At 42.8% G+C, this 27,886-nt stretch overlaps 2 protein-coding genes across 3 annotated transcripts; one reads left to right on the top strand and one right to left on the bottom strand.

Moving 5' to 3' along the window:
* Positions 1 to 280: 280 nt before the first annotated feature.
* LOC133918214 (uncharacterized) lies at positions 281 to 6,410 on the bottom strand. Of its 2 annotated transcripts, none has more exons than XM_062361968.1 (15): positions 6,031 to 6,410; positions 4,631 to 5,354; positions 4,476 to 4,544; positions 4,278 to 4,401; positions 3,509 to 3,536; positions 3,264 to 3,362; positions 2,874 to 3,173; positions 2,691 to 2,798; positions 2,317 to 2,388; positions 2,161 to 2,247; positions 1,767 to 1,838; positions 1,576 to 1,665; positions 903 to 1,010; positions 762 to 830; positions 281 to 675 (listed from the first exon to the last, which is right to left on the bottom strand). In XM_062361968.1, exons 1-15 carry the CDS (start codon positions 6,274 to 6,276, stop codon positions 601 to 603), a joined length of 2,271 nt encoding a protein of 756 aa, XP_062217952.1. In that variant the 5' UTR covers positions 6,277 to 6,410; the 3' UTR covers positions 281 to 600. The 2 variants fall into 2 exon arrangements, with proteins under 2 accessions (XP_062217952.1, XP_062217951.1); XM_062361967.1 differs by having other exon boundaries at positions 3,509 to 3,626; positions 6,031 to 6,409.
* Positions 6,411 to 16,648: 10,238 nt separating this feature from the next.
* On the top strand, positions 16,649 to 18,583 carry LOC133918212 (WD repeat-containing protein RUP2-like). The gene is made up of 2 exons (XM_062361966.1): positions 16,649 to 18,297; positions 18,386 to 18,583. Exon 1 carries the CDS (start codon positions 17,030 to 17,032, stop codon positions 18,272 to 18,274), a length of 1,245 nt encoding a protein of 414 aa, XP_062217950.1. The 5' UTR covers positions 16,649 to 17,029; the 3' UTR covers positions 18,275 to 18,297; positions 18,386 to 18,583.
* Positions 18,584 to 27,886: the final 9,303 nt, after the last annotated feature.

The following is a 27,886-nucleotide window of genomic DNA, read 5'->3' as shown; positions in this document are numbered from 1 at the left end:
TCGTCTCCAAATTGAAGGAGCTCCAGTACCGTCGGTGGACGCATGGCACTCCTGCTCTGTTCTGCTGCAGGTGCGAGCGAGGGCCTGCACTGGCTCGCACCTGGTGCTGAGACTAGGAAGCTGAACGCTCGCCGGCGTCATTATCATCGCCAAGCCGCCGCCGGCTGTCCTTGAGCCGATCCATGCTCGAATGATGCTAGATTAGTAGATTACTAAGGGTAGGGTGCATTGCATTGCAACATAATTCTAATTATGTAGCTGCGCCAAGTGCAAAATGTGGTGAGTGCAACTGTGCTCGGCTCATTTGCTATAATTTGTGCATCCAGCCGAGAAGGGATAGCAAGCATGGTCCAGTAAATGCTACTCCTCTGAGTGATCCTCCGAACTTGTATGATCAGGGGAGGGCACAGGGGAGCCTACAACTTAAACGCAGCCAAGGCAGCACTAGGCAAAATATGCTAAAAGAATGCAACTCTAATCAGCCACAGTATTTCTCCACAAACCTATGCTTTGCACCCCAAGAAAAAAAAAATCAAAATGCTCTCAAACAACCTCGAGAAACTGGTCCCGTCCAACGCGCAGCATGGAGATCCTAGCTAATCAGCTAACCCTATTTGTGCACATCAAAATTGCCTCTTTCAGCTGTTCTTTGTCCAATGATGCCTCCACCATCACCTGCATAAGAGTACACATTCACCATGTGACAAATTATTGCTTTCAGTCTACTTGGTGATTTCATCTAAACCCGCTTGTGACCCTACCTCTTGCATATTGTTTCCATACCGTGCGAGGAGCTTGTATTTGTGACCTACCACCAGTGCCATGTATACCTGGCAAGCAATCAGTTTAGAAAATAGAAGATTTTAGGGGAGGAGCTCCAAGAACCAAGGTACAGATCTTACTTGAAAGGTTGGAGCTAATCCTGGGCTTTGGAAGAATCGTCCTTTATAAACATCTCTTACACCCTCTATTTTTTGCATCTCTTCGATAAGGGCATCTACCTCAGGCCACTATAAATAATTGAAATCAAACATCGAAGGGTTAGGCTAACGTTGCATCATAAGTGGAATTGTTGAAGGAGAAAAGAAACATAAAAGAAATTAAAGTAAATGAGTACAAGGTCGTATACTGGATCCAACCATTGCAGGTCACAAGTTATCTAGGCATTGTTACACTCAAGAAAATGACAACAAAATATCCAAAAAGAATATGTAACTTCGATTGAGGACGACAAAAGATAAGGAGTAGAATCATAAGTAGGAAGGTCCCACAAGCTCTCCAATCCAGATACAGCAGTCTGAGTTTTCCATGGACTCTATGACACACACATGCCCCCACCAGGACACGAACCCATGTCTGGACACATTCAACCACAGACCACGTGCTGATGCGATTAGCGGAGTAACACCTGCCCATGCAGGAAGGGTGGAAGGCTTGGTCGTCATGGTACAGGCTAGGCTATTGTAATTCAGAAGTTCAAGCCCTTATAGTATCCCAGAAGTTCAAGCCCTTAAAATATCCCACACATCAATATCCTTCAAACCAATGCTCAATGAAAGATGAGCTCATACAAACCTCGAAATTTGCTTGTACAGGTTCAAGAGCTCCACCAAGTGATAAATCCTCACCAATGACTGCTTCTAAAGCTCCTACTGATTGATTTGGCTGCATACCAGGGGAGAGGGAAATAATTAACAAAAGAAAATCTGAAACCAGAAATTCAACATGCCGAACAAATATGAGATGAACGAAAAAGCCCCCAATACCTTTACATCTTTAAGCGACAAAAAGATACGGTTATTAGTAAAGTCCAGTTGAATAACTCTAGCAACCACAACCTGGAAATGAAAAAAAAATAGCTCTTATAAGTTGCAAAACTATAGCACTATGAGCATTTTATCATTATTGAGTTGAGTTATGTTGAACAAAAGATATAGAGCAATTCCTATGACTGAAAGTACAAGGATAACGTCAGATAAAGATGACAAAACCTGTGGGTTTGTCTCTCACATTTTATTGATAAACACGTATCACAAAAATGATTAAAGAAAAAATTCCAGGCAGCCTTGATCTGAAAGACCAACAACTTTGGTAGAAATATTCAGAAAAGAAAGACGATAAATAACGGGAGGATCACAACCATTCACTGCCAAAAATTACCTGACCAATTTTGTAAGAAACTGCTGGATCTAAGGTATCATCCCATGACACCTCCCACTGCTGAATCAATGCAGGAACCCCTTCGACCTTTGAAGAAATAGTCAGCTGCCAATACCTAATGAAAAATCATACAACAGTAGAAGGAATTGGACCTACCTCAACAAATATCCCATAGTAAACCAATCGCTTGATTGTGCATTGAACAATATCTCCAACATTAAGCCTAGCCTGCACAATAAGGAAGTAATGAATACTGTGCAAACCAATTAGAGTAACAGAGAAGGCATATTTCCACTTCAGCTGCAAATGGGACTACAAAAATGTTAAGGACTGCAGCCATGAACTCATGGTGCAGAAAGACTGAAAGAGTTCACCCTACCATACAAGATTTCATGATTCCTCTTCTACTTGCTGTTGGATATCAGTGCTTTCCAACTAGGTAGCTAATACAAATTTTTTGGAGAAAGTTTTCATGTTTGGTGTATAAATACAATAGTAAAAGTTGGAGCATATAAATGAGATGAACGTACCATCAGAGTTTTCTTTTTCTGAATCAACTCTTCACTTTCTTTTGGTTTCATAGAGAAAAATATCCTCTTGGAATTTCTGTCAGCCAGGACAACTGATACCCGGAGTCTCTGCGAAACAACGGCATGTTAACTACAATAATACCAATGCAGAAGAATGATAGGACACTAAATCCGGATCCATACTTGACCAATAAATGAAGATAAGAACATGGATTTCTCTAGGTTGTATGTCCGAAGAAGATCTTCAAACTTCGGCTTAGATGGTAGAGATCCTTGATCCTGACCAGCAACTTCTGAGACCGAGCTAGATTCTGATTCTATACTTCCGTCATGAACCACTAAACCATCCTCTAATCCCAGATTCTGCTTGTACAAGGAAGGATCACCACCCTTCCTTCTTAACCAAGTCTCAAAAGCTAAGAATTTCCATTTTGTAGCAAGATTACGATATGGTAAGAAACCTATCAGCGAGTCAAGTGACACCTGGCAAGGAAGTCATAACAGATCTCAGACAAGAACAATGGTATAAGTTGCTAAAATAGGCATTTATTCCCAAACTGGCTAAAAACTTACAACAAATCCCTTCGCGGTGCAGTTTATCAGCTCCACCTCAACCTTTTCTCCAGTACTTGCATAACGCTCTAACCTTGTCCAGTCACTCTCGGTGATATCCTGCATTAGTGACTCAGTAACTTAGGATTCATACTTACAAAAACCAAGGATTCATACTTACAAAAACCAAAAGGTACATTCACTCTTAGAAGTGTTGTTGTTCTGCAAAACTTAAAGATGCTGAAGCTCAAATATCAGGAAATTACCTCTAATTTTGATGGCAAGACATTTCCCCTGTCATCAACATAACTTTTGTTATCATCAGTAGCATTCATCTTTTCAGCATCTACTTGAGATGGAAATATTTCAACAGATAGGTCTTCCCTACAAAGTAATAGTTCCCAATTTAGTGGTAAGAGGACTCAACATGCATGAAACATTAATGATACCAGTACATCAAAAAGCAAAAGAGCAGGGAACACAGGAATGCACCCAACTCAAATCATTCCAACCACATGGAGCACACACTTTCACAGGGACAAAATAATTCGAGGACAATGGCAGACCTACATAATTGGAGGATAATGAGATGTGCATACTATGTTACGAAAACGATAGATGGTACGTGTTATAACCACCTATCTGGTCATGCAACTACAAGTATGCACCGTGGCCTGTCGAGTAGCAATTAGATGTGCAGCAAACGTGGTAAGGAACATTTCATTTTCCTTAAAGAAGAAAAGTTATTAAAATAAGACAGTTCCAGGACATTAGCACAACAATAGTAAGATGCATTTCTACTAGATAACTTCACAAGGTTATGAAAAGTAAGTGAATATCATCATGAGAAAATACAGACGTGAACTAAAACTAGAAGTACTCATTCCGTAACCACTGTAAAAATGTGTGCTTTTCAACTAGCAATATCAGCGGAATGACCTAGTATTTTCCATGTGAGCTCCAAATAAGGATCCAGATATCACGAAATAAAAGTTATATGCTAAAATATAATTGCATCATTCCAGAAGCAAGTACCTTTTAGGTTTTCCTTGCAAGAAAGCTTGCATTGAGAAATTGTTGCTGGTAGCTGATTGGTTGTCAACTGGATTAGCAGAAGTATCTATTTCCTCAATGAAACTTTGACCGTATGGCTGTAGTCCTTGAGAACACCAACATAATATTAGCATCATGGTTGAAAAGGAAACAAATACAGCTTCCTTATGCCTTCCTTACCTACACTAGAATCATCATCAAGCTCAGATGATTCATGAACCCTGTCAACCACTGATTTTTCACCAGGACCTGAAATTTCGAATATTTGAACAGCATCAGCTTCGAAAGCACCAATTTTGTTATGAAATGTTGCATTTGGGTGCATTGTACCTCACCATTTATTTGAGGCTCATGTTCACTGTTATCCTCTCCAGCAGAAATCAATGTGGATCCAGCAGAGGCATGGTCCTGGTCTGTATTAGTGGTATCTTTTGCAATATCTGGCTTTTGAAGAAGAGAAATGTCTGTTAAGTCCTCATTCATATCTTTCCTCATTTTCAGGTTAATATTTGGCTTCATTTTCAGCTTTGACTTCAAATCATCATCCTCACTCTGATGCACTGTGGGTTTCTGCAAAGTGACATCCACATTGCTAGCTCTTGAGATGCGCCCCACCTCACTCAATTCTGTTGCAGAAACTAAACTCTCTTTGCTAGGCCAACTATCTTGCACCAGCTTGCCCTGTACTTTTGGTTTGCTCCCAACTGGACGCAACAATGTTAATGAAGGATTATCTTCCTTTCCTTTGCTTCCTACTGATCGCAACTGAGTCAGAGAACACTCATCTTGCTTTGGCTTGCTTCCTGCTGGTCGCAGTAAATTCAAAGGAGGCCCATCTTGCTTCGGTTTGCCCATCACAGGTCTTGAAATATTCAAAGGATTATTGCCTTCGTTTAGCTTGCTTATTGTTGGGGATCCACCTTCTGGTGTTTTGGAAGCCTTGTCCTTATTAGCATCCATGAACTCCCTCAAAATATTATCTAGCTTGTCCTTTTTTGTGAAAATTAGTTTCTCTACGTCGAAGGATGAGGCATCTGGGTCTGACTTCTTAAGTAGAATCTGATAGAATGATTCCAGAAGATACAAGTCATGCTCATTGACTGATTGTGGAGGAAAATATTGTAATAGAAATAATGCTTCCCTCGGAATCAAGAGTGCAGTGTCATATTGTGTACCAGATGGTATTGTGCTTATCAGATTTTAGAAGCTAGGTGATAAATCAGGACTCAGTAATTCTGTTTACTTTAGAACATAAATTTCACTTTCACACATTTAAATGTTTTTTTATGATTTAGACTCAATATTCTTCCTAAAAGCATACAACTGTAAAGTGAGAAACAGCCCATGCCTCTACAAACTTCTCAACAAGTTTTACTTTGTGTAAACTGTGAGACGAAATTTAACAAAATTCAGCCCCAGCAATCCAATACGATCTAATAAGGAATGGAAAGCTTAACCACACATGTGACAGTATAATTAATTGGATTGGCATGGTTTCTTACTACCAAGACAGTAACTAAAGCAAATAGCAACCGCAGCTAAATTAGAACACAAATGCTGCTACGATAATACTAGCAACGATCCTTTCCTTCGAAATGGACAAATGCGAATCGCATCCCAATGTATACATGATTTTCCATTCAAATAGTGATCTAGACGAGATTTTTTTTTATCTTACTCATATTCCCTAGCGATGAGGTCATTTGCAGTAAGAAATACGTAGAAATGGAGCGACCTTTGCGAGGGTAAGCTTGGGGTCCTCTCCGAGAAACCGGCCGAAATCGAGCTCCATCATGTCCCACTTGTCGAGTGGGGGCAGCTCCCCTTCGTCGCCACCGGCGCGCGGCGGCGGCGCCCGGAGGAGGCGCACTCGGCCAGCGCCGGAGCGCGGGGCACCACCGCGGCAGCGGCGGCGGAGGATGAAGGGGCGCGCGGCGGTGCTGGAGCCCGCGAATACGGCGGCGGCGGCGAAGGCTTCCATGGCCGGAGCGGTAGAGGAAGGCGAGACGGGGGTTTTGCGGAATGGAAGAGTGGTAACGGATAATGCAAGTGTGGGCTTTTCGCCGTGGAAATATTACATAATTTTAAGACGCTTTAATAACTAACTCGTATAATATGTTGTCTCTAACTTCACTAAATACCATGTGTAGTCAAGTCATATACTCCTTCTAGTTATAAATATAAATATAGATCATTTTAGCTTCCTCAACTATTTTCTAAATATAGGTTATTCTTGAACTTCTATACATTTTTTTCTCTCTTGTTTCTGTCTTACCCTTATTTAATAAATACTACCACTCTCAGAAATGAATGAGTTATCTTTTTCAATACAGAATAAATAAAGAGTAATAAGACCATTTGATCTATTTTTTTAATACTTATGCATAAATCTAAAACGATCTATATTTGCAATCGAGAGGAGTATAGATGAGCTGAGAGCCTCGAGGACACCACTATGAATCACACGTGCGCAGCTAGACAATCCACTACCTTTTTACAATCACGTGGGTATGCAGAGTGAGATTAGAGGTCTGATTGGTTTACTACCATTGATAACCGTATCTTTGATAAAATTATACCTAAGGTATGGTAAATAAATTGCTCATCACATCTTAAGCAAAGTTTGGTGAAAAAAATTAGCCTATAATAAATGGAGTCAAAAGCTGAAAACTATGATTCACTAAAACTATATCAGCGAACCAAATAACTGCTAGAAAAATCTGGCAAAATATGAAAAAATGCGACAACGAACCAAACAAATCCTAGATCTACAAATAAAGAAAGATGTATGCATGCCTACAGTCTTCTAACTCGATCATGATCATCCATCCTCCTTTAAAGTCAAACCCACAATCACAATCACTCAATATATATAAACCTATCACACCCTCGTTCGAACTAAACCAATCAAGATTACCCCTCTTCTCTCCTCTTCTCTCTCCAAGAAGAAGAAGACCTCTCTCGCAGTATATAAGGCTACCTCAAACCGAATTATTTCGTGATTCTCATTTTCTTCACGAAAGGATTCTCATTTTCTTCGGTGCATTAACGGTTTTACTTCGTGGTTTCTGTCACGAAGAGATTCCCACCTCTATTCCCTTTCTCCTGAGATTCTCTCTCATTTTTCTTCACGAATCCCTCGAAGAAAAACTTTTAAATATAAAGTGAAAATAAAATGAATGAAAATTAAAAGAAAAATTAGAAAAAAATAAAATAAAAAGAATATGGTTGAGGATACTACTAGTATAGCAGCTAGCAACTAGTGGGCCTAATCTCATGTCGTCCCCTCCGGGCCTTTGATGCTTTCCCGGAGGCCCAGCTGCTTCGATTCTGCCAACATCTTCGTTCCCGCCTTCTCAAGCAAGTTCCCATGGCTACGACCGAGAATGAGACATGCATGCAGATATCCATACGGTTCTGCCATTGCTATACATTGATCTGCACGCATGTATGTATCGTGCGCTGCACACTGCCGTACGTACCGGATGCCGATCGACGGCAGGCAAAACTTGTGAGCATGTCAGTGGCGCGCCGTCGTCGGCCCATGGAATAAACATATTGCATCGGCACACATCGCATGTATCAGATTAAGAAGATAGATGAAATCAACTTTAACCGCCATATCGATCTGTCCACAAGATCCATTGCAATTATTATTGCTGCTCCATCGATCGATCGGTCGACCGAGAATTGAAGGAGCAAGTTTCAGCTGCTAGCTTGCTAGCAAGGCTGCATGTTCATCTGGTTGCAGAGCGTCCTAAAGTTCCATCTGCTTTTTTTTGTGTGTAAGAATTATTTGCCATCATGATCTGTCAATTAATAAGTCGACTGAGAAATTACAACGAAGAAGCTATATATCTGGGCGTGTCCATGTAAACCGTGCTTAAAGTAAGCAATGCAATGCAATGAAAAATCAACGCCCTGCAAGATCGATGTTGATCGCGCGGTTTGACCTGACGTACGATCCGGATTATGACCACAACGTCGGCATATACATTCAACACGACGAACCCTGTACGTGCTGCCCAGCTTAATTGTTAGATCGCTTTCCTCGATTAATTCCTCCCTTCTCTTCCGGACAAGAAAGAACGAGACGTTTTTGTAGACCATGCAACGGCTGCCTAATTTTCCATATGTGGCAATGGCATGGTCACACACGCTCCACGAATGTTGTGGAGACGTGCGTGTAAAGCTGCTGGATATATATATGATTGTCAAACTAGTTGATTCATTAAACGTAGATATTTCTTCTCGATGGCTACGCACACATATATTTCTCAATTCACATATGCATATATGACGTCTACTAATACTAGCCAATTATTATTTTATTTATTATGGAAATTTATTCTCCAGTTGTGAAGAAAAAAGGGGGCAGCTCGCAGCGTGATCATATACATGATGTTGCCGCCTTCGTATGCCTTCTCACCGCCAAACCAGCACTAGCGCCTTTTTCTACCAAAAGTAGATCCATTTACATATATATGAGTAGAAGGGATTTCAAGCATAGCTATAACTATTGGACCAAGCACAATGAAGAAGAGATTTTACATGAATGTCGTAACATTGTCCACCACGAAGACAATGAGATGTCGTTCGATGTTGGATATGGTTCCGTGTGTTGGACCTCAAGGATAAAAATGATCTAGATCAGATGTTACGCAATGGAAAGTGGAATTACACCAGTGAAGAACAAATTGAAAAATTCCGACGTATGGTAGAAGACTCGAAAACACCATTATTTCTGGGCTACAAGGATGAGTACACAAAGTTGCATACACAACTTTCAGTACTACAATTGAAGGCAAAGAATGGCCGGTCTGATAAGAGCTTCATAGAGTATTAATATTGGAGAATGGGTAGGCTAAGCTAGGACAAATTAAATTTCTCTACCTCGTTCAACTAGAAAATAGACGCGGAGTGCAGCGAAAAAAGAGTCATGCATGTCCACAAAGAGAAAGTAGTCGATCTCGCCATAATGTCCTTGAGACCAATCAGTACCGCAGTAATGGCAGCAGTGCCTCCACGATATCCACACGTACAGGGATGAAACACCGTACGCCGATATGATAGCATGACGTCCAGCTAGGGTTTGGTAGGGAGTTCGGGAAGAGGTGTTAGCTAGGGTTTTTTGGTCGAATCAACTCGTGTGCCCACGGTTCCTGCCTCCTCATATATAGAGTATGCTAATAGGCCTTTAATCACATTAAAGCCCATCATAACTCTAAACCCTAATGAACCTTTAATCATATTAAATCTCACTTGCAGATCCAGTCTGCATATATGATCGCCTCTAGGGCATATCAACAATAATCTCCTACTTGCATTGGAGTCGATCATGCAAGTTTTTAAATTCCATCCCTTGAAGTGTGTTACCCATTAGATTCATGTGTAAACGACCTCTACCCAAAAACTCTTTCCGAATTGTAAGTTAATAATGGTATCTAGCAGGACATATTGACTCCCGAATGTACATAAAGATCATATCGGTTGAACCTTGATATACTCATACTTCAATCCCTTTACCACACGATACCAGTCAAGCTCAAGGTGAGATATGTGCCACCCTTGTGATAGCTCAACCATTCACTCAATCTTGTAATTGATTAATATCTTGTGATCAACTCTTTAATCACATTGGCATGGCCATGCAATTTCTTAATCCATCCACAATGAGGGACCCAGAGATATCTCTCTCGTTATTTAGAAGGGATAAGTTCCATCTTGATCGCTCATATCCCAACACACGTTTCATAGCATATCCGAAATCTACCTTTATAACTAACTAGTTATGGAGTAGCGTTTGAAAGCTTCTAAGTGTGTTACTTCACATTCTGTGAATCAATGACGATCTTAGGTTAAAGAATTTTTCATATACACCATTCGGGACTACAATTAATGGCATAATAAATAACATCTCAGTAGTGTCTCAAGATGGGTCAGTCTAACACTATGTTCTCTAACATGTGTCCGTATTATTGAATCGATATCTCCATATCTATGATCCGTGAAACATAATCATCTATCAGTCAATGTGCTAAACTTTAAATTTTATATTGTTACACATAATGGTATGAGATTAGGGATCATTTAGAATAACATCATAATAAACAAAGAGTTTCATAAACAAGTCACATACTTGTTGATCAATATAAATAATAATTATTCAAGAAAATAAATAAACAATTATTCAAAAATGTATAAACATAGGTATGATACAATCTCTCACATGTACTAGACTCAATCATGCAAGTATCTAATACTCATAAAGCTCATATGCGACTCATACTTGAGCTACGAGAGAGGCTTTGCCAACCGATCAGCAATATCCGAATCTGTGTGCACACTGAATATCTTTACATCACCTCTATCTATGATCTCTCGGATAAGGTAATAGCGTAGTAGTATGTGTTTGAACTTCTGATACGATCTAAGCTAATTAGCTTATGCAATGACTCTACTATTATCATAATAAAGTTTCATTAGACTAGACACACTAAACACCACACCAAGTCAAAAATAAACTTTTTGACCCAAACAGCATCTTGCTTTGCAGCTTCAATTCCTCAAACCAGACACTTGTTTAGATAGATTAATTGTACGTTCATGCTCCACGTCTACATTTGTCGTTCCTTCCTGGTACACATTTAGGGACGATGACTGGTTAGTTAATCATGAGAGGTACGTGAGATCTGCTGCTTAATTTGTGACACTTGAACCTGTCCAACTTTATTGGAAGGGAGGACGAGCTCAGATGAGAATGAATATGTGTGATCCAGTTTGTGGCACGTGCATCAGAGCGGAGTCAAGAATACCGTAGCAGTCGGCATCTTCATAATTCACCTTGTTTCAACGGATAATTTAGGCTGGATGTATAAGTTCAAATATCATGCCAAATAAATAGATAATCGGATATCTATTTCCCTCCTCTAATATCAGCTTAATTGGTCTAACAATCAATCTACTCTCTAGATTCTACTGTAGCAATTCTCAACTGAAAAGGCAATACAAGAATCACAATTACTTGCGGTGCTTTCTATAGTATGGTTAAAGGACACAGAAATAGAAGATAAAATTGTGCTTTTAATTGTGCATTGGTGAAAGGTTGTGGAGAGTGTGCAGATCGTAAAAATAAAAAGGGTCAGGGATTGCTTCGTTCCACCATACCTAATCACCGTCTTATTTGGCGCTGGTGACATCGACTCTAATAGCTTTGAAGAGAGATACATACAAGAAATAAAGAACATGCATGGAAGAAAAACATGCATGCAAAGTGGTTTTTAACATGAGTATGGTCAAGAATGATGTTAGTACGATGGAACAAGTAAACTAATTCATAAGTTGGGTGGCAATAGAAACAAGTAAACTAATTCATAAGTTGGTGGTAATAGAAGGAATGGCATAAACATAATATTGGTGAAAAGGAAAAAGAAAGCAAAACCTAACACCAAATTAAGCAGAGCAAATGAGGGGCGAGTGCTAAGAAGGAGGAGGCAGAGGTCACAGAGTGGTAGGCAGAGGGGATCTAGATCGGGACGCAGTGGTCGAGGCCGCGCGCATTGGCCGGGGAGCATGCATGAGAGGCGATCGTGAGCACACGTAACCCCTCCCCTGCCCACGAGACCGCTCTGCTTCAGCCTTCAGCCATCTCTCTCTCTCTCTCTCTCTCTCTCTCTCTCGTTATCCCATCAGGCATCCACTGCGTAGACTATTGATTCGCTGTAGCTGTCTAATCTCTTTGATATTTAGCTGAAGGTGTTTGGACCGGTGATACCCTAACAAGAGTAAATTATGGGTTCTGAAAATTATTTGGTTCAATTTAATGAAATAAACATAAATTAATTTCCATCTAAATATGTTTTAAATTTATTTAGAGTGACTAGCTACTCTATTACAATAAAGTTTTGCACTCAGGTTCCAATCATAACAAGTACATATGCAATTCTAGGAAAGATAAACACGGAAGATAAAAATGTGCAATATAAAAGTGTTGAATGTAAATGGGATAGAAGACGCAAACTCGCCATGATGACTTTTTCCCGTGATGTCGGTGAGTTACCTCTCTCCACGAGTCCATGTTGGAGACCCTTACAAAGATCAAGCTCATCAGTCGGATAACTCCACGATTGTTGCCATTGGAGCTCCCCACACACCGGTGGGTCTCCCTCTAGGCGCACCCAGATGCTCATCGCTCTTCATTAAGGTAGTGCTTCACCGCTCCGACACGGGCCACTTATCCCACTCACAATGCTTGCGGTCTCTTTACAACCTCGGTTGGAGGATCTCGTAAAACTCACCATCGCCAAGCCATCTAGGTGTAAGCAAACATCAAAAGTAACAAGTGTGAATCACTTATTGGATCTAACTATAGGTTAATCACCTAACTAAATACACATTAGGCCTAAACTAGCACTATCAAGTCCTTAATATTATGCTGATTGTCTTAATCTTCAACTTGAACTCCAAGTGATTCAAACCCTCTCCAATACGTATGTTTGCCTTGTAGTCGGGGTGAGCAATCTCAATGGCCGGTGGATGGGGGTATTTATAGAGTCAACCCTAAAACTGGTTGTTGGGAAGGAATATGTGAAATTCCTAGTCATAGTAACATGTGATAACCTCACCGCATCATGCGGTGACCCCTTTTCTAATGGTATGAAATTCGACTATTGATACGGCAACCTTATTCTCCAAAGCCTGAAGCCTTTTGAAATGAAGTACACTGCATTTTCCTATGATCACCACATCATACGCAGCACCGTCCCATAGGCCACTGTATCATACAGTGCCACCATATCATGCGGTGACTACATCTCTAAAGCCTGAAAAACTTTCTGCACCAGCTGCCCACAGTCACCATATCATACGTTACTTGACCACATCATGCAGTGATTAGGTTTTCGGGGGCTTGTCTAATTCGATCTTTCTTAAGTCCCAATCTTCATGGATTATATTCATTGATATTTTGGGCCTTCATTCAGGTCTATTAGAGCCAACCAAGCATAGTGTGTCACATACTACGTAACTAACCTAACAAAACTAGATCAAGCTATTAAACATAAACCTCTCTTCATAATACGATAAAAACAAACATATCTGCATAAGTGATGTTCTCAATATCATTATTATTTATCTAAACAATAGTTACTTATATTTTCGTGAAGCTCTAATTTTGACATTGATGTTCATCTCTTTTAAGTTGTTTGGAACCTGAAGTTCATCACATAGCATCAATAAGACTAAATCTTATATACTAGCAAATAATATTAATCACATTGATTATATTAATATTAATCATCAAAATCACATTGACACAAAGCTAAGTATTTGATAACGTTATTGAACAAAGATACACATACGACATATGGTCCCAGGCCCATCCATGTGCACGCCGGTGAAGTGAAATCAAGCTATTTATCTACCCCTGCCAAGCTGCGAGCTGTGCAGGGATCAGAATTTGATGTCGCCTTCGGATCGAATCTTGTAGGGGTAGCTTTCCTGTCAAGTGTACGTGTGTGGGGGCCATTTCTTATTCATATCTCCACGCACACACGTCAGAAACGCGAAGCTATGATCTCTGCAGATTGCAACAAAGCATGGATACATATGTATACATTGTACGTAATGCACCACATAATTAAACAAGTTAAGCTCATGTAACCGCCGTTTCTGTTTTCAGAATGGTGTGTGGAGCAGTATGAAATTAATCTGTAGACAAATCATTCCCATGCTCAAAAGCTGAAATATACTCTCTCTCTCTCTCTCTCTCTCTCTCTCTCTCTCTCTCTCTCTCTCTCTCTCTCTCTCTCTCTCTCTCTCTCTCTCTCTCTCTCTCTCTCTCTCTCTCTCTCTCTCTCTCTCTCTCTCTCTCTCTCTCTATATATATATATATATATATATATATATATATATATATATATATATATATATATATATATATATATATATATATATATAGGACACCTATTCTATACTCCTAGGAGTATGTACTCCCACATGCAATATACCACCTAAACAAACACTTTATACTCTTTTATCATTTTTAGTATACTCTAATACTAATTCTAAGATACTCCAATATGAGTTGTATGAAAAAAAATTCAATGTTAGCCTTTTATTTTTGCTATATACTCTTTTTTATACATAAAAGAAGTATATACGCAAATTAAGATAAAAATCATGGAATTTCATAAAAAATTTCGTGGAATTTGTATTGTAGTATCTTATAATTACTAATGAAGTATATTTAAAGTTATAAAGAAGTATAACACACGTGTAAAAGTGGTATATGAGAGGTGGGAGTATATACACCCAAGAGTACATACTAGTTTTCCTATATATATATATATATGTCTCTGTGTGTGTGTGTGTCCAACAAACTTAAGAGCAAGATGGAGACGATACTTTCAGAACCGGAGAAGATCTGCAGTTGATGAAGAACTCGGTGCAGACACTGGGCGCTGGTGTGATGCTGAGGCCAGAGCTCTCCATGATATGAGATGTAATAGGTTGACAAATAGTTTTGCTTGTTAGGTTATTATTGAGTCTTGCTGTGATTTTTTGAGGCTTTTTAGACGCATGATCAAACGCTTAACTGGTGCTGTAAATTGTTGTCTCTTTTGCAATGCATGCAATAATGGTGACTGGGGCTTAATTTTTATCTTTTCAAACAGGCAAGCTAGCAGCTGGTGCAGTTGTAGTGCATGCGTAGATCGATCATATCGATCTAATCCATATGCATGTAGATTAATCAAGTATCAAGTCCTCTGGTTTGTTGCAGAACCTTTAATACAAATTGAACGGTCACAGTGATGGATGAAGGCTTGGTACGTACCAACTGGAAAGAAATTAAACCTAGTCCACACTATTGAGGTGTATACACCATCAGTTCATCTAAAAGTCTAAATTGATGGGAAAAGATGAGTAATTCATTTATACTTCAACACTCTCCCTCACGTAGAGGCTCCCTCAAGTCTCAGACGTAGAAATAGGAGTCATTTGCAATTTTTTGTTTAATTGTGTCCGCATAGTCCATATTATTGAGTTGTATGCACGTGGAGACTCTCTCAGGCCTCAGATGTAGAAATAGGAGTCAGTTTTAATTTTTTATTTAATTAATTGCGTCCACCAAGACTTGAACTCAAGACCTCTAACTCTAATACCATATCGAACTGCATGCACGCATGTACCAACCTGTTAATTTTTTTTAAGCTAACAAGAAAAGATAGATAATTCACTTATACTTTATCACATATATCCATTTGTGCGTCACCACCAAAACACTTGGGCATATTCCCATCTCATATCTATCTAAAGTATTTTATGAACACATAACGTAAGTGTGGATATCCTGCACATATAATTAAGTATCAATTAGATTGTTTTATACAATCTAATTCATGAGCTAGCAAAGCTCCTTTTTTAAGTAGAGAACGAGAGATTCTATGGAACAATTCACATAAATACAATTTATCAAGATTATACACGTAATTGACGAAGTAATACGGCACACTTTGCTAAGTTCTTTCCAATTGAGATTATTGGCTCTCAAAATCAGCCAAAATATATTTACGCGCATCAACAAGAACTAATATCACACATTTTTGCAACCGGCCGGCTTTTTTGTCCTTGTTTTTTTTGTGAAAGTTTTTGTCCTTAAATTTTAACTGTGTAGGAACACAAGTTCTACAGGTCAATTTAAAACCCCTCAAGCTGATGATCGAGTTCTAAAAGGAAAAAAAAAAAAAAACTCTTCTAGCTAGTGCCTAGTAGTACATCTTTTCCCCAAAAGAAAGAGCAAGCCAATACCACAAAAATATATAGTATATAAAAAACGAGCTTTTCAACAATTAAGTGAGCAATAAATATATTTTAGCTATGAATAATATATATATATATATATATATATATATATATATATATATATATATATATATATATATAGGAAAACTAGTATGTACTCCTGGGTGTATGTACTCCCACCTCTCATATACCACTTTTACACATGAGTTATACTTCTTTATCACTTTAAATATACTTCATTAGTAATTATAAGATACTACAATACAAATCCCACGAAAATTTTTATGAAATTCCATGATTTTTATCTTAATTTGCGTATATACTTCTTTTATGTATAAAAAAGAGTATATAACAAAAATGAAAGGCTAACATTGAATTTTTTTTCATACAACTCATATTGGAGTATCTTAGAATTAGTATTAGAGTATACTAAAAATGATAAAAGAGTATAAAGTGTTTGTTTAGGTGGTATATTGAATGTGGGAGTACATACTCCTAGGAGTATAGAATAGGTGTCCTATATATATATATATATATATATATAACCAACCAACCAGCTAGCTGTAGCTCGTCCCCTCCACTTGGTTTGCTATTGCCATTTGTAGCTAGCCACGCCATGAGCACAGTTGCAACCACAAATCGATCCAACCCCACAACAAACTAAAACCACACACCACATCTCTCTCTCTCTCTCTTTCTGTGTGTGTTGTTCATCTATGTCGTCAGTCTCTCTCTAGGGCAGGGCAGGGAACGTGGCTAGTACTCAAACTAATTAAAAGCAAGATTAGCCCCAGCTAACACCAAAAGAAACAAGAGCCGCCAAACCAAAACCAAGAAAAAACCAAACTTTCTCATGCATATGCTGTTGTGCGACCACAGAGCTAGATATACTCGATCCAAGTGTGGTAGCCGGCTGTACTGTAATCAGTGTAATGCCCTGTGCGGAGCTCTGGTCCATGAGCAACCCCTCCTCCCCTTCTTCCAGCTCTGCACAATACCAAGAAACCCTACACCAGCAAGAAGTAGCCAACGAGGACGCCGGCATTGTTGTTCCCGGTGCTGCCTCCGACGACGCCGAGCTGTCGCCGCCGCGGTGCGAATGGGAGTTCCGGCTGGCGGCCACCGTGCCGTCCACCTCGCTGCCGGGGGCGTCCGACGCCATCGGCAGCGTCGACTTCGACCCCACCGGCCGCCTCCTCGCCACCGGCGGCATCGCCCGAAGGATCCGGATGTACAGCGTGGCCTCGCTGCTGGATAGCAGCGCCGCTGCATCTGGAGCTGGCCCCGCGGCGTGCATCTGCGTGCCGGCGAAGCTGAGCAGCGTGCGGTGGCGTCCGGGCGCGCTCGCGGGGACTGTGGTGGGGTGTGGCGACTACGACGGCGTGGTGACGGAGTACGACGTGGAGCGCGGCATGGCGTCGTGGGAGCGCGACGAGCACGCGGGCCGGCGCGTGTGGGCGCTGGACTACGCCCCCGGCGCGACGATGGCGGTGTCCGGGTCCGACGACCGCACGGCGCACGTGTGGGACCCGCGCGCGCCCTCGGCCGGGTGGGCCACGGCGCGCGCAGGCGGCGCCGTGCTGTGCGTGGAGTTCGACCCGTCGGGCGGGCCGCATCTGGCCGTGGGTTCGGCGGACCGGCGCGCGGTGGTGTACGACGTGCGTGCGCTGGGGCGCGGCGCGGTGGCGTGGATGGACGGGCACGGGCGCGCGGTGACGTACGTGCGGTGGGCGGGGCGGCGGGTGGTGACGTCGGCGGCGGACGGGACGCACCGGCTGTGGGAGTGGGGGGGCCACGACGGCGAGGCGCGGGAGGTGCGGTCGTACAGCGGCCACGCGAGCGCGCGGAGCTTCGTGGGGATGGGGCTGTGGCGCGGCGCGGGCCTCGTCGCCAGCGGGTCCGAGTCCAACCACGTCTTCGTCTACGACCTCAGGTGGGACAAGCCCATCTGGGTACAGCCATTCTGGGGGGCCCAGCTGCCAGCCATCAGCACCGTTGACGCCGACGTTGGTGGTGGTGGTGGTGGAGGGTTCGTCAGCGCGGTGGCATGGCGACAGGGCGGCGACGGTGACCTCGACGACGGGGCGCTCGTGGCCGGTGGGTCCGACGGCGCGCTGAAAATGTTCACGTGCCAACGGCGAAAGGCAGAGGAAGCAGCAGGGGACGTGGACTACTAGCCATGGCTGCTTGCTTCTTTCTGGTGATGGCCAAGTGGTTCTTGATTTGCCATTCCTTCTGCTTTTTTCTTCACTTTTCTTCACTTCTCTTTTTTTCTTCTTTTCTTTCAGAGAAGAACTCATTGAACAAAGGTGGTACATGTTAATTTAAACGAGGGGAGCACACGAGAGAGAGATTGATGCTATTGATGACGATTCTTTTTCTTCTCTTTTTTGTTTTTCTTGGCGATGCATATGTTCCTGACAATGTACTGATCTGATATATTTTTTCAAGGAATAAGAAAATTGATAATAACACGATTAAGTGAATCGTGAATCTACATCGCACGCGTGCATTTGGTACTGTATTGATCGTGCTTGTACTGCAGGTGTGCAGCAGCAATGCAGTACGACTCTGTTATGCCTTTTGCTGCCAAAGAATGAGAGACTCTCTGTATTCATCGGTCTTGTTTTCTCTCTCTCTTTCTGATCATAGAGGAGCCAAATGAAGCTAAGGTTTCATGTGCGGATTGCGTTCCATCGACGCCTATGGACGGCCGATCGTCGAATCCGTCATGGCCTGCAAGGCTCATGCGACCAAGAGCCGAAATTCATGTGATCACATTTCTCGTCTCTTGTGCCTTCGCGAAATAGAATTCGACTCCCTGTTGATGCTCACCGTCCGGCAAATCTGGAAGGAGCGCAATTCACGGGTGTTTGACTGCAGATCAGCTTTAGTTCCTCAGGTCCTTCAGCTGCTACGACAAGAAGCTGATCTGTGGTCAACGGCCGGTGCATCGGAGTTAGGTCGTTTACGTTCTGAGTAGTAGCTTCAGTTAGTTGTGCCGGATGGTTGTCTCAGTCATGTGAATCAGGCTAAAAGATGCCAGCGTGAGTGATCGGCACCGGTGTTAACTAGACACGAACACGGATATGGGTGTTGAAATCTAATTCGAATTTAGGTGTCTGATTATTTTTTTTAAAAAATTAAACATACGAAATACAACTCGAAATCCGATGAGTGTTGGAATTTGACTTAGCTTTGGGATGTTCGAATCGGCAAAAAAAAAGGACACGGATATCTAGATAACACTGATCAGCACTCCGCGCCATGTAAACCTTAAACTTTCTTTCTATTTAATCCCTGATGCATAACTCTCATGCGTATTTGAGAGAAAAAAAATTCTATTAAACTTGCGAAATTAGTCTGCTCGTACATGGATGGCCTGTTCTCGGCTGATTTTTTGAAATTACCGGCCACCGGGGAAAACATTTCTCCTTTTTAATTATTCTTTCACAGATCGGTTTAGAGCCTGAATTTTTTTGCTGGGATTATAGCTTATCGAAACATGGTGGTTGCCTCGGTATTTGAAATAACGTCCACCCGGGCAAAACTCTCTCTTTCTCGATTTCCCTTCCTTGGATTGAATTGGGGTCTGAAATTCTTCTCTGTGATGCGCCTCTCTACTGCGCGTCTCCAAGAATCTTCCTGCGATTTTTGCGCGGGTGTGCCGCCGGCAAACGGGTCTCATTGGTGGTCGGAGTTTTGTTCTCATTTTCATTCTGCCTCTAGAAACTGAATTAGCATCTGAAATTTTGCATGACGCTGTGGTGTTCTCTTCCGCTTCTCCATGAACTTTTCGCGGGATTTTTGCTTGCTATATGCAAGGGTGGTCGGCATATCTCACGTTGATGCATGCACTAAGCATGCTGTGATGCATCAACATGGCATTTTTCATTAAGGAAAAAAAAGAGGAACAACACTCCAAAATGTTATTCTAAGTTACTTCTGCGTCAGCGTACTTGCCTGTATATATTTTATGTAGTTCTGTTTTGTGAGCTTGCAGTGTATATGTATGTCAAGTATTTTTTTTAAGAATACGCAGAAAAGTTGTGTATTTTTGTATTAAGCAGAATAAGAAATAGTTGAGATACACAACGACCCTCATCGGGCCATGGTCTCAGAGGTGGAGAGATACACAACGACCCTCATCGGGCCATGGTCTCAGAGATGGACTACACAAGGAAATTATAAGAAGAGAAGCAACTCAGAATAAGGAACAAAAACTCACACTAAATTACAGAACCAACAACATGCAACCGCTCTTTGAGAAAGGCCAAATGAGTGGCTCCTGTAGCACACCACCAGTCCATTTCTTCCGAGATGAGAGTGACCATAGTGTCTGAGGAGGTACAATGGTTGTTGAAGATCGATCACATATTTGCGAAATAGCCAAATTCTCCAAGAAACTAGAAGTGTTAAGGAATCGAGGCCTTTCTGGTAGACCTTGTTGACGCGTCCTTGGAGGTCAGTCCACCAAACAAGAAACATGGTGTCCTCAAGAGGGGTGTGCACCCCCAACACTCATCACCACAGCTCCCTAGCCGAATTGCAGTGCATAAGAAGGTGATCCGTGGACTCTAGGAGCTGTGAGCACTGGGTGCAGGAATTATCACTTTGCAAGCCATGGCGACGTCTGCGTGCTGCTGTCCACAATCTACCCTGAATCGCCAACCAACCAAAGAAATTGACCTTTGTCGGTGCTCAGACCTTCCACATGATCTTGGCACCCCCAAAATGGATGCTTCCTTAAAACATGAGCTGATAAGCTGAACTCACCGAGTATTGCCTGGAAGGGGACCATTTTCCGAACAATCTTATCCTCCTCGCTGCTCAGATTGATAGAGGCTAGTCGGTTCCAGAGCTATAGATACTGGCTAAGAGCGGGCAAGGTTAGGCGGCTGGAGATATCCCGAATTCAACTACGGTGAAAAAAGGCTTCATTGACAGTTCTACGCCTAGATGAAAGAGCGACACAACCAAAGAGATCAGGAGCTAGGAAGTGAATGGAGCAGCCCCCAAACCAGGCATTAGTCCATAAGAAAGTGGATTTGCCATTACTGACCTCAAAACAAGTGGAAGCGTCAAAGAGAGCAACGACATGCCGGTCATGGTGCATCGATAGGGAATCCCATGGCTTGGATTGATCTGACTGCTACCACCAGAGCCATTGCAGGCGCAAAGCCAAGTCAGCCAACCTGAGATTCTGAATGCCAACTCCACCGAACTCCAAGGGACAGCAAACCTTAGACCAACCTACGGAACTGCGACCACCAGACGTCGACTTGTCACCAGTCCATAAGAAAGCTCTCCTTATGGAGTCAATCTCTTTTATCAACCAAGGTGGAACCGCAATGGAAATTAGAGTGTGTATGGGGGTCGATGATAAAACTGATCGCACCAAAGTGGCATGACCTGGTTTGGAAATAAGATTAGCTTGCAAGATAGGGAGTTTTGAAGAGATCTTGTCCACCACCGGTAGTAAATGAATCTTGTGGAGTCGACTGGTCGTCAGAGGAACTCCCAAATACTGAATGGGAAAGGACGATAGACCGTAGGGTAGGTTTTCCTGGATAATAGAAATGTCCTTCGAGCTACAACTGATAGGAATGGCCAAACATTTGTCCAAGTTTGTTGAGAGTCTGGAGGCCTCCCCGAAGAATTGAACAATGGCCAAATGAGCTTGGATGTCCTGGGAAGTGGGCAACATGAAAAAGGACAATGTCATCCGTGTAGAGAGAGCATTAATGTCGGATGGAATCATGTCCCGTGGAGTCAATGATACCAGGTTGATCGGCCATGGGGAAAATGCGGGCAAGGGTATCCATAATGAGCACAAATAAGGAAGGGGAAAACGAATCGCCTTGCCGTAAACCTCTAGCATGATGCAAAGACGGCTCGGGAACATCGTTCAACAAGATCCGAGTTGAGGAGGACCCCAAAATTCCCTCCAACCAACTGCACCATCTGGGTCCAGACCCCCTGGACTGAAGAACCTCCAAGAGGAACGACCAACTCATGGAATCAAAGGCTTTGGGTATATCCAATTTGAAAATGATCTTCGGGAACTTTAATTTCTTTAGGAATCGAGCAGTGGAATGCACCAATTTGAAGTTGTCGTGAATCGAGCGGCCGGAGATGAAAGCACTTTAGCAGTTGGTAATGAGAGAGCTGAGCCGAGGAGCTAGCCGAAGTGCCAAAGCTTTGGTGATAATCTTCATGATGTTGTGAATTAAGCTAATAGGGTGGTAATCCTACGACACCGAGGCGTTCTCCCTTTTAGGAAGCAAGGTGATAAAGGCATTGTTGAGATGGTGTAGCCCCCTTTAGTCACCCATGGCAAAAGCGCATACAGCCAGCGTGACGTCGTTGCCTATCACGAACTAGGAGGCATGGTAGAATTCGATCGTGAAACTATCTGGCCTCGGGGTCTTGTTGAGAGGCATCTGCTTAATGACACCAAGTAGCTCCGCCTCAGAGAAAGGCGCATCCAACGCATGCAGATCAAGCGGCTCAATTGCAACCATAGCCAGATGAATAGAGTGATCTCAGCGTGAAGTGACGCCAAGGATGGAATGGAAATTATGGAACAATGTATCCTCCATTGTCTGGTGGGACGAAACCAAGCCCTAAGTTGTGGCGAGGGAGGCGATGGTGTTCTTTTGCGCACGGAAATTAGCAAAGGATTGAAACAATCTTGTGTTTGCATCGCCGTCTCTAAGTCATGTGGTCCTTGAATGACACCGAGCGATCATCTATTCCAGGGAGGCCAAGCCAAGGCACAAAAACATAATGTGACTGCGTAGATCAAACTCGGCCGCTGAGAGTGCCCTGACTTCCTGCGCTTCGTCTAGATGGGTGATGACCTCGCGCGCTATAAGCAGTTGCTCCTTGAAGTTACCCAGGTATTTGCTGCTCCATCGTTGCAGCTCTGAAGCAATGCACCTGAGCAGAATATCAAGCCGACAAAGAGGGGGAAGTGAGAGCTCTCTAGGATCAGGGAAAACCTTAGTGGTAAATAAAATTTACCAGAGGTCATCGGTAAACCCGATTTTTCAGAGATATCGGATTTACCAAAGACTTACCGGATAAATTAAAACAAATTTAAACAAAATTCATCAAAATTTAAATAAGCAATTTTCAAATATTATCGTAAGTGTTTTTTTATTGTGGTCCAATATTTTTGAGAATGTAGAGACCTTTATGAGAAATGGCTTCAAATTCGAAATTTAGATTTGCAACCTTAGGATTTTATGAAAAAAAGGAAATCAAGAGAAGGGGAGAGATTGGAACTAGAACCTTGTAGAAACAAGTGATGCACTCTACCAATATGTTAGATGTTAATTTCTATAATATTCTATGACTCCAATAGTATATACATTTTAAAATTCAAATTGATCCAAAAAAATTTACCTGGTTTGTTTTTTTACCGGTACCCACCGGTAAAATCGGTAAACCAGGTTTACCACCGGTTTTCGACCAGTAAAGTGAACCTTGTCCAGGATGCAGTGTCCAAGCACCCTCCACAACAGGAAGGAAGCCTAGCAACATGGTCCAAAAGGATTCGAAGTGGAAATGCCGTCTGTGCACTGAGCATATAGATGTTGAGAGCAACAACGGACAGTGATCCTAGCAGTCTGAAGAGAGCGCCATTAAGAAGTTATCTGGGAAAATTGCATCCCATTCGGGTGAAGCCAGAGCTCTATCCAACCGCACTAAAGTGGGTGATGCCCTCTCATTCGACCAAGTGTAGCAACAACCGAAGAGGTGTAGGTCTTTGAGCTCTTGAGCATTGATGAAGTTGAACTTGGTGATGGACTGCCTATTCAGGCGGGCATTGTTCTTGTTAGCGGTAGAGGAGATCATGTTGAGGTCACCCAGAAGTAGCCAAGAACCTAGCAGATGCACCCTAACAGCAGATAGCTCGGCGAGGAAAGCATCCTTGACAACCTCATCTGTAGGACCGTACACCGTAGTTATGTAAAACAAAGCATTCGACGCAGAGGACACCTGCACACTGACGGAGAATTGGAGAACTTGTACAACAATTAGAGAAAGCGGCTGTCGACAGGCCACGAGAACGCCACCCTAGTCTCAGAAGCCGGCAAGAAGGAGTAACTAGAGACGACAGGGCCGCAGATTTCATTAACTAGAAACGGATTAAGAACATCGAGCTTCGTTTCCATCAAGCATACAACAACAACATTGTGTTCAACGATCAACGAACGAATTACATCCCGACGAGCCTTGCAATTGAGCTTGCGAACATTCCAACAAAGTATGTTGTAGTTATCCATGCTAAGGTACAACAGCGTGGGGCGACATGGGCTTAGTAAGTGAATCGGCAAGTTGGTTAGAAGCACCTCAGCAAGGCGGCCCTTGTGCAGCAGATATCGCTACCGCCGCTTGGGAGGGGAAAAGATCCTGGATTGTTTAGATGTGCTGCTCGGACAGAGGATGGTCGAAGAGCTGCAGATACTGCTGATGGAGTTGTGGAGAGACGGTCTGGCCCTCCTTAAGAAGCCTTAGACGACACATGAGAAGGATCTCTCCTTGCTTGGATGGTCGCACAGCTAAAAAAGAGGATTGCGCAGCAAGCCTTTTGCTTCTTCTAGGACCACAGTCAGAGCCTGGCAAAGTAGGGATCCTATGAGGCAAAGACGCCAACGGCGTAGGAAGCTCCCAGGTGAGTCCCTGAAGAAAGGACAGCATCGACGGATCAGCACGAGTACTGCATCATTGTCTAGAACTGCATCATTGACGTCAGTCCGAGGCGTGATGGCCCTGTTCGGAGTCCGACAATGAGTTCGGAGTCCGACAATGAGCGCGCCGACAACTAGGCCTCAGAGGCAGGCGGCGGCCAGTGGAGCCCACGGAGGAGAGGCACCTGCAGGCTGAAGAAGGTGGGCTAGCCGGGGCAGTCAAGCATTTGGGTTCTTTATTAGTTGCACTTGCACATGCAGTGAAGTCCCACCGGGAAATTTGTGAAATATTTAGAAGAAACAAACCATAAATTCTCTATAAAATGACTCAAACTTAGATGATCTGAGCGTACATCCGTACTCTCAACCAACTGAGGCTTAGTTCTTCTTCCTCTCAGTGTTGGCCCACATCAATCTTGTTCATTGGGTGCTTAACAATTTGGGCCGACGTCCTACAGAAGGGAGAATGGTAGGCCGACCCAGGAAGAATCATCAGTTGGTCTGCTCTCTCTCTCTCTCGCGCGCGCGCGCGCGCGCCAGAATAACAGCGCCTGCATTAGCCTGCAAAAAAAGCTTGTTATCGATCTGCTTCTTTTCTGAACCAGAGGCCAGAGACGTTTAATTTGTTATCTCCTGATTGATTCTTGAAAAGAAAAGGAAAAACACTTCAACGTCATGGCTGACGCACAAATCGACTTGTGTGATTACTAGATTTACGTGATCTGCGTTGCATTGGCTTTCCTTCAGTAGTGGCGTAATTAGTCTGCGGCTCATACATAACATGAATCGCCTCATCTCCTCCACTTTAGGCCACTCCGACTCCTCCTCGCATGATAATAAATTCATACTTGGATAAACTTTTCTTTGTTGCTTCCTACGTAGTTCTAGTTCGAGACAGCTAGCTCTACAACACGGTACATGCATGCATGACATTGCTCCCCAAAAGAAAAAGAAAATACAGAGTTTGAGCTAATTTCGGTCTGAGCCATGCATCCTGAATTCCTGAAAGTCGTTTTTCAGAGTTTAGTTCATGCTGCATTGAAGATAAAACCTCAGCGCTGCACGCATGGTTCGAGCGCCACGAATTCCGACGATCGCCGCAACCGAGCTTTATGCGCATGAGTGCATCTAATCCATTTGCAAACTTCATCCGTGTGGTTAATCAACTCAATTAAGCTGAGCAATAATAGAATTAACTTTCTCCTGTTCAATAATTCTCCCTCAAAATGGATTAGTTGTTCCCCGACCACCCCCTGCCCAAGCAGTTGCTTCTCGTCACTTCTCCCTCTACAGATTGCATTAGTTTCTCAACTTTTGCATGCTGCTGTGGTACTCTACTCTCCTCCACGATTTTTTTTCTAGGTTTTGATACAATGCAAGGCACACTACATGGCATTTTTCAGGTAAAAAAAGCCTCGAGATGTTGTTTTTAAGTTACTACTGCTTCAGCATACTTGCACATAATCTTTGTCTCTTCCATCATGATTCATATATATTTCATCCAGCAAAGCTAGAGAACTAACGCCCAAATGTCCATTCGGCCCTCCACTCAAAAGCCACAACACAGCCTAATTATTTTAGCACACATGTTTAGCAAGATGACATCAATTTTCAGCTCCCCAACTTAATTCTGCAAAGATATACTGACAATTTGCAGTGAGGGTTTTGATTATTCCGTTCAAACTCGTATGAGCTGTACTGCGTATACAATTTGCAGTGTGTGTGGATGAATTCTGAAGCAGGAAATGACTTGCATCCCATCATTGCAACAAGTACAGAGGAGCCTGCTACTGCATGTTCCTAGCGCCATTGTTTAATTGACAGCATATTTTGCACATCACCATAGCGCCATTGTTTAATTGACAGCATATTTTGCACATCACCATAGTTTCCGTGTTCTTTTAATCGTCGGTGACGTTTTAAATCCTTTCTCAATTTTACATTCTGGATGGATGTGACAAGAACAAAAAAGTCTTGCTACTCAGGAAGTTGTTTGCTTGGGTGTGGAATTCAGACTTGGGGGGTTCTCATTCAGACAAAAGATTCCTTTTATCATCTTGCTCTTCAGAAAAATGGCAATAGTTTAGCCAGTGGCTCATAATTTTATAGCAGGAGATTCTAATTTGTCTGATGATTAGGTGTTTGCCCACATGCACCTGTGCCCAAGTCAATTTGCCAAGAAATATAGTTTTGCATAGCTTGTAGTAGTTTATAGCTGTTGGCTAATGTTAAGAGAGATTTTTTTATTCTTCTCGTAAGCAAATCGCCGTGTTTGATGCTGAGGCAGATAAGAGGGGATTAGGACGCCCTTGAGATCACATGGAATTGTCCTCTTTCGTAGGACATGGCTGTGTATTAAAATAGGATAGAGATATGAAGCATGATAAGATCAGTGGCGAAGGCGGTACGGACGGAATGAAGCCATTGCGGAGCTCTGGCGACCGGCCGCCCCCATCCTCTCTAACCCAAATCCCCCCCCCCCCCACCTAAAATCCACACTAAATCTCCACAAAAACCAAGCTCTGCTCCAATCCATCCTTCCTCCTCACCACCTGTTTCATCCATGTCCAGTTCGTTTTGGGAAGATGAAGGCGAGTTCGTTCCAGAGACTCCAGAAGTTTTGCAAGTTGTCGAGGTGGAGAGGGCAGATCCAGCAGATCTGAGGCAAGACCTAGAGGCTTCGAACCCTCTAGTGCACCAGAACCGCAGCGCCAACCACGATGCAGTTGCTGGCTGCGCCTTCGGCGCTGGTCATGGAGTTTCTATGGTGTCAGAAGGAACCTACCCCCAAGATTTGCATATCTTTGAGCTTCAACCAGACCCCCTCCCCTATGATGGTAACCAGCTGGCTCCACTACATCGTGAGGTTGTCTTGCTCCAACTTCACCAGATGGAGTCCATGTCTGTTTGCGAAGTACTAGAACCAAGCAGCAGCAGGAATAAGGCCAAGCACGCCTTTATTGCAGTAGCAGGAACAAGACAAAGCAGTAGCAGGAGCAAGACCACCTGTGCGAGGGGGGCAACACGCCTCCTTTGCAAATAGGTAAACATCAAATCCAGCAAACTTGCTCGACTATTTTTAATCAGCTC

The sequence above is a fragment of the Phragmites australis genome, chromosome 5, assembly GCF_958298935.1.
Source record: "Phragmites australis chromosome 5, lpPhrAust1.1, whole genome shotgun sequence".
Lineage (NCBI taxonomy): Eukaryota > Viridiplantae > Streptophyta > Magnoliopsida > Poales > Poaceae > Phragmites > Phragmites australis.
The sequence above is the reverse complement of the archived record's forward strand: the minus strand, read 5'-3'. Positions and strand labels throughout refer to the sequence as shown.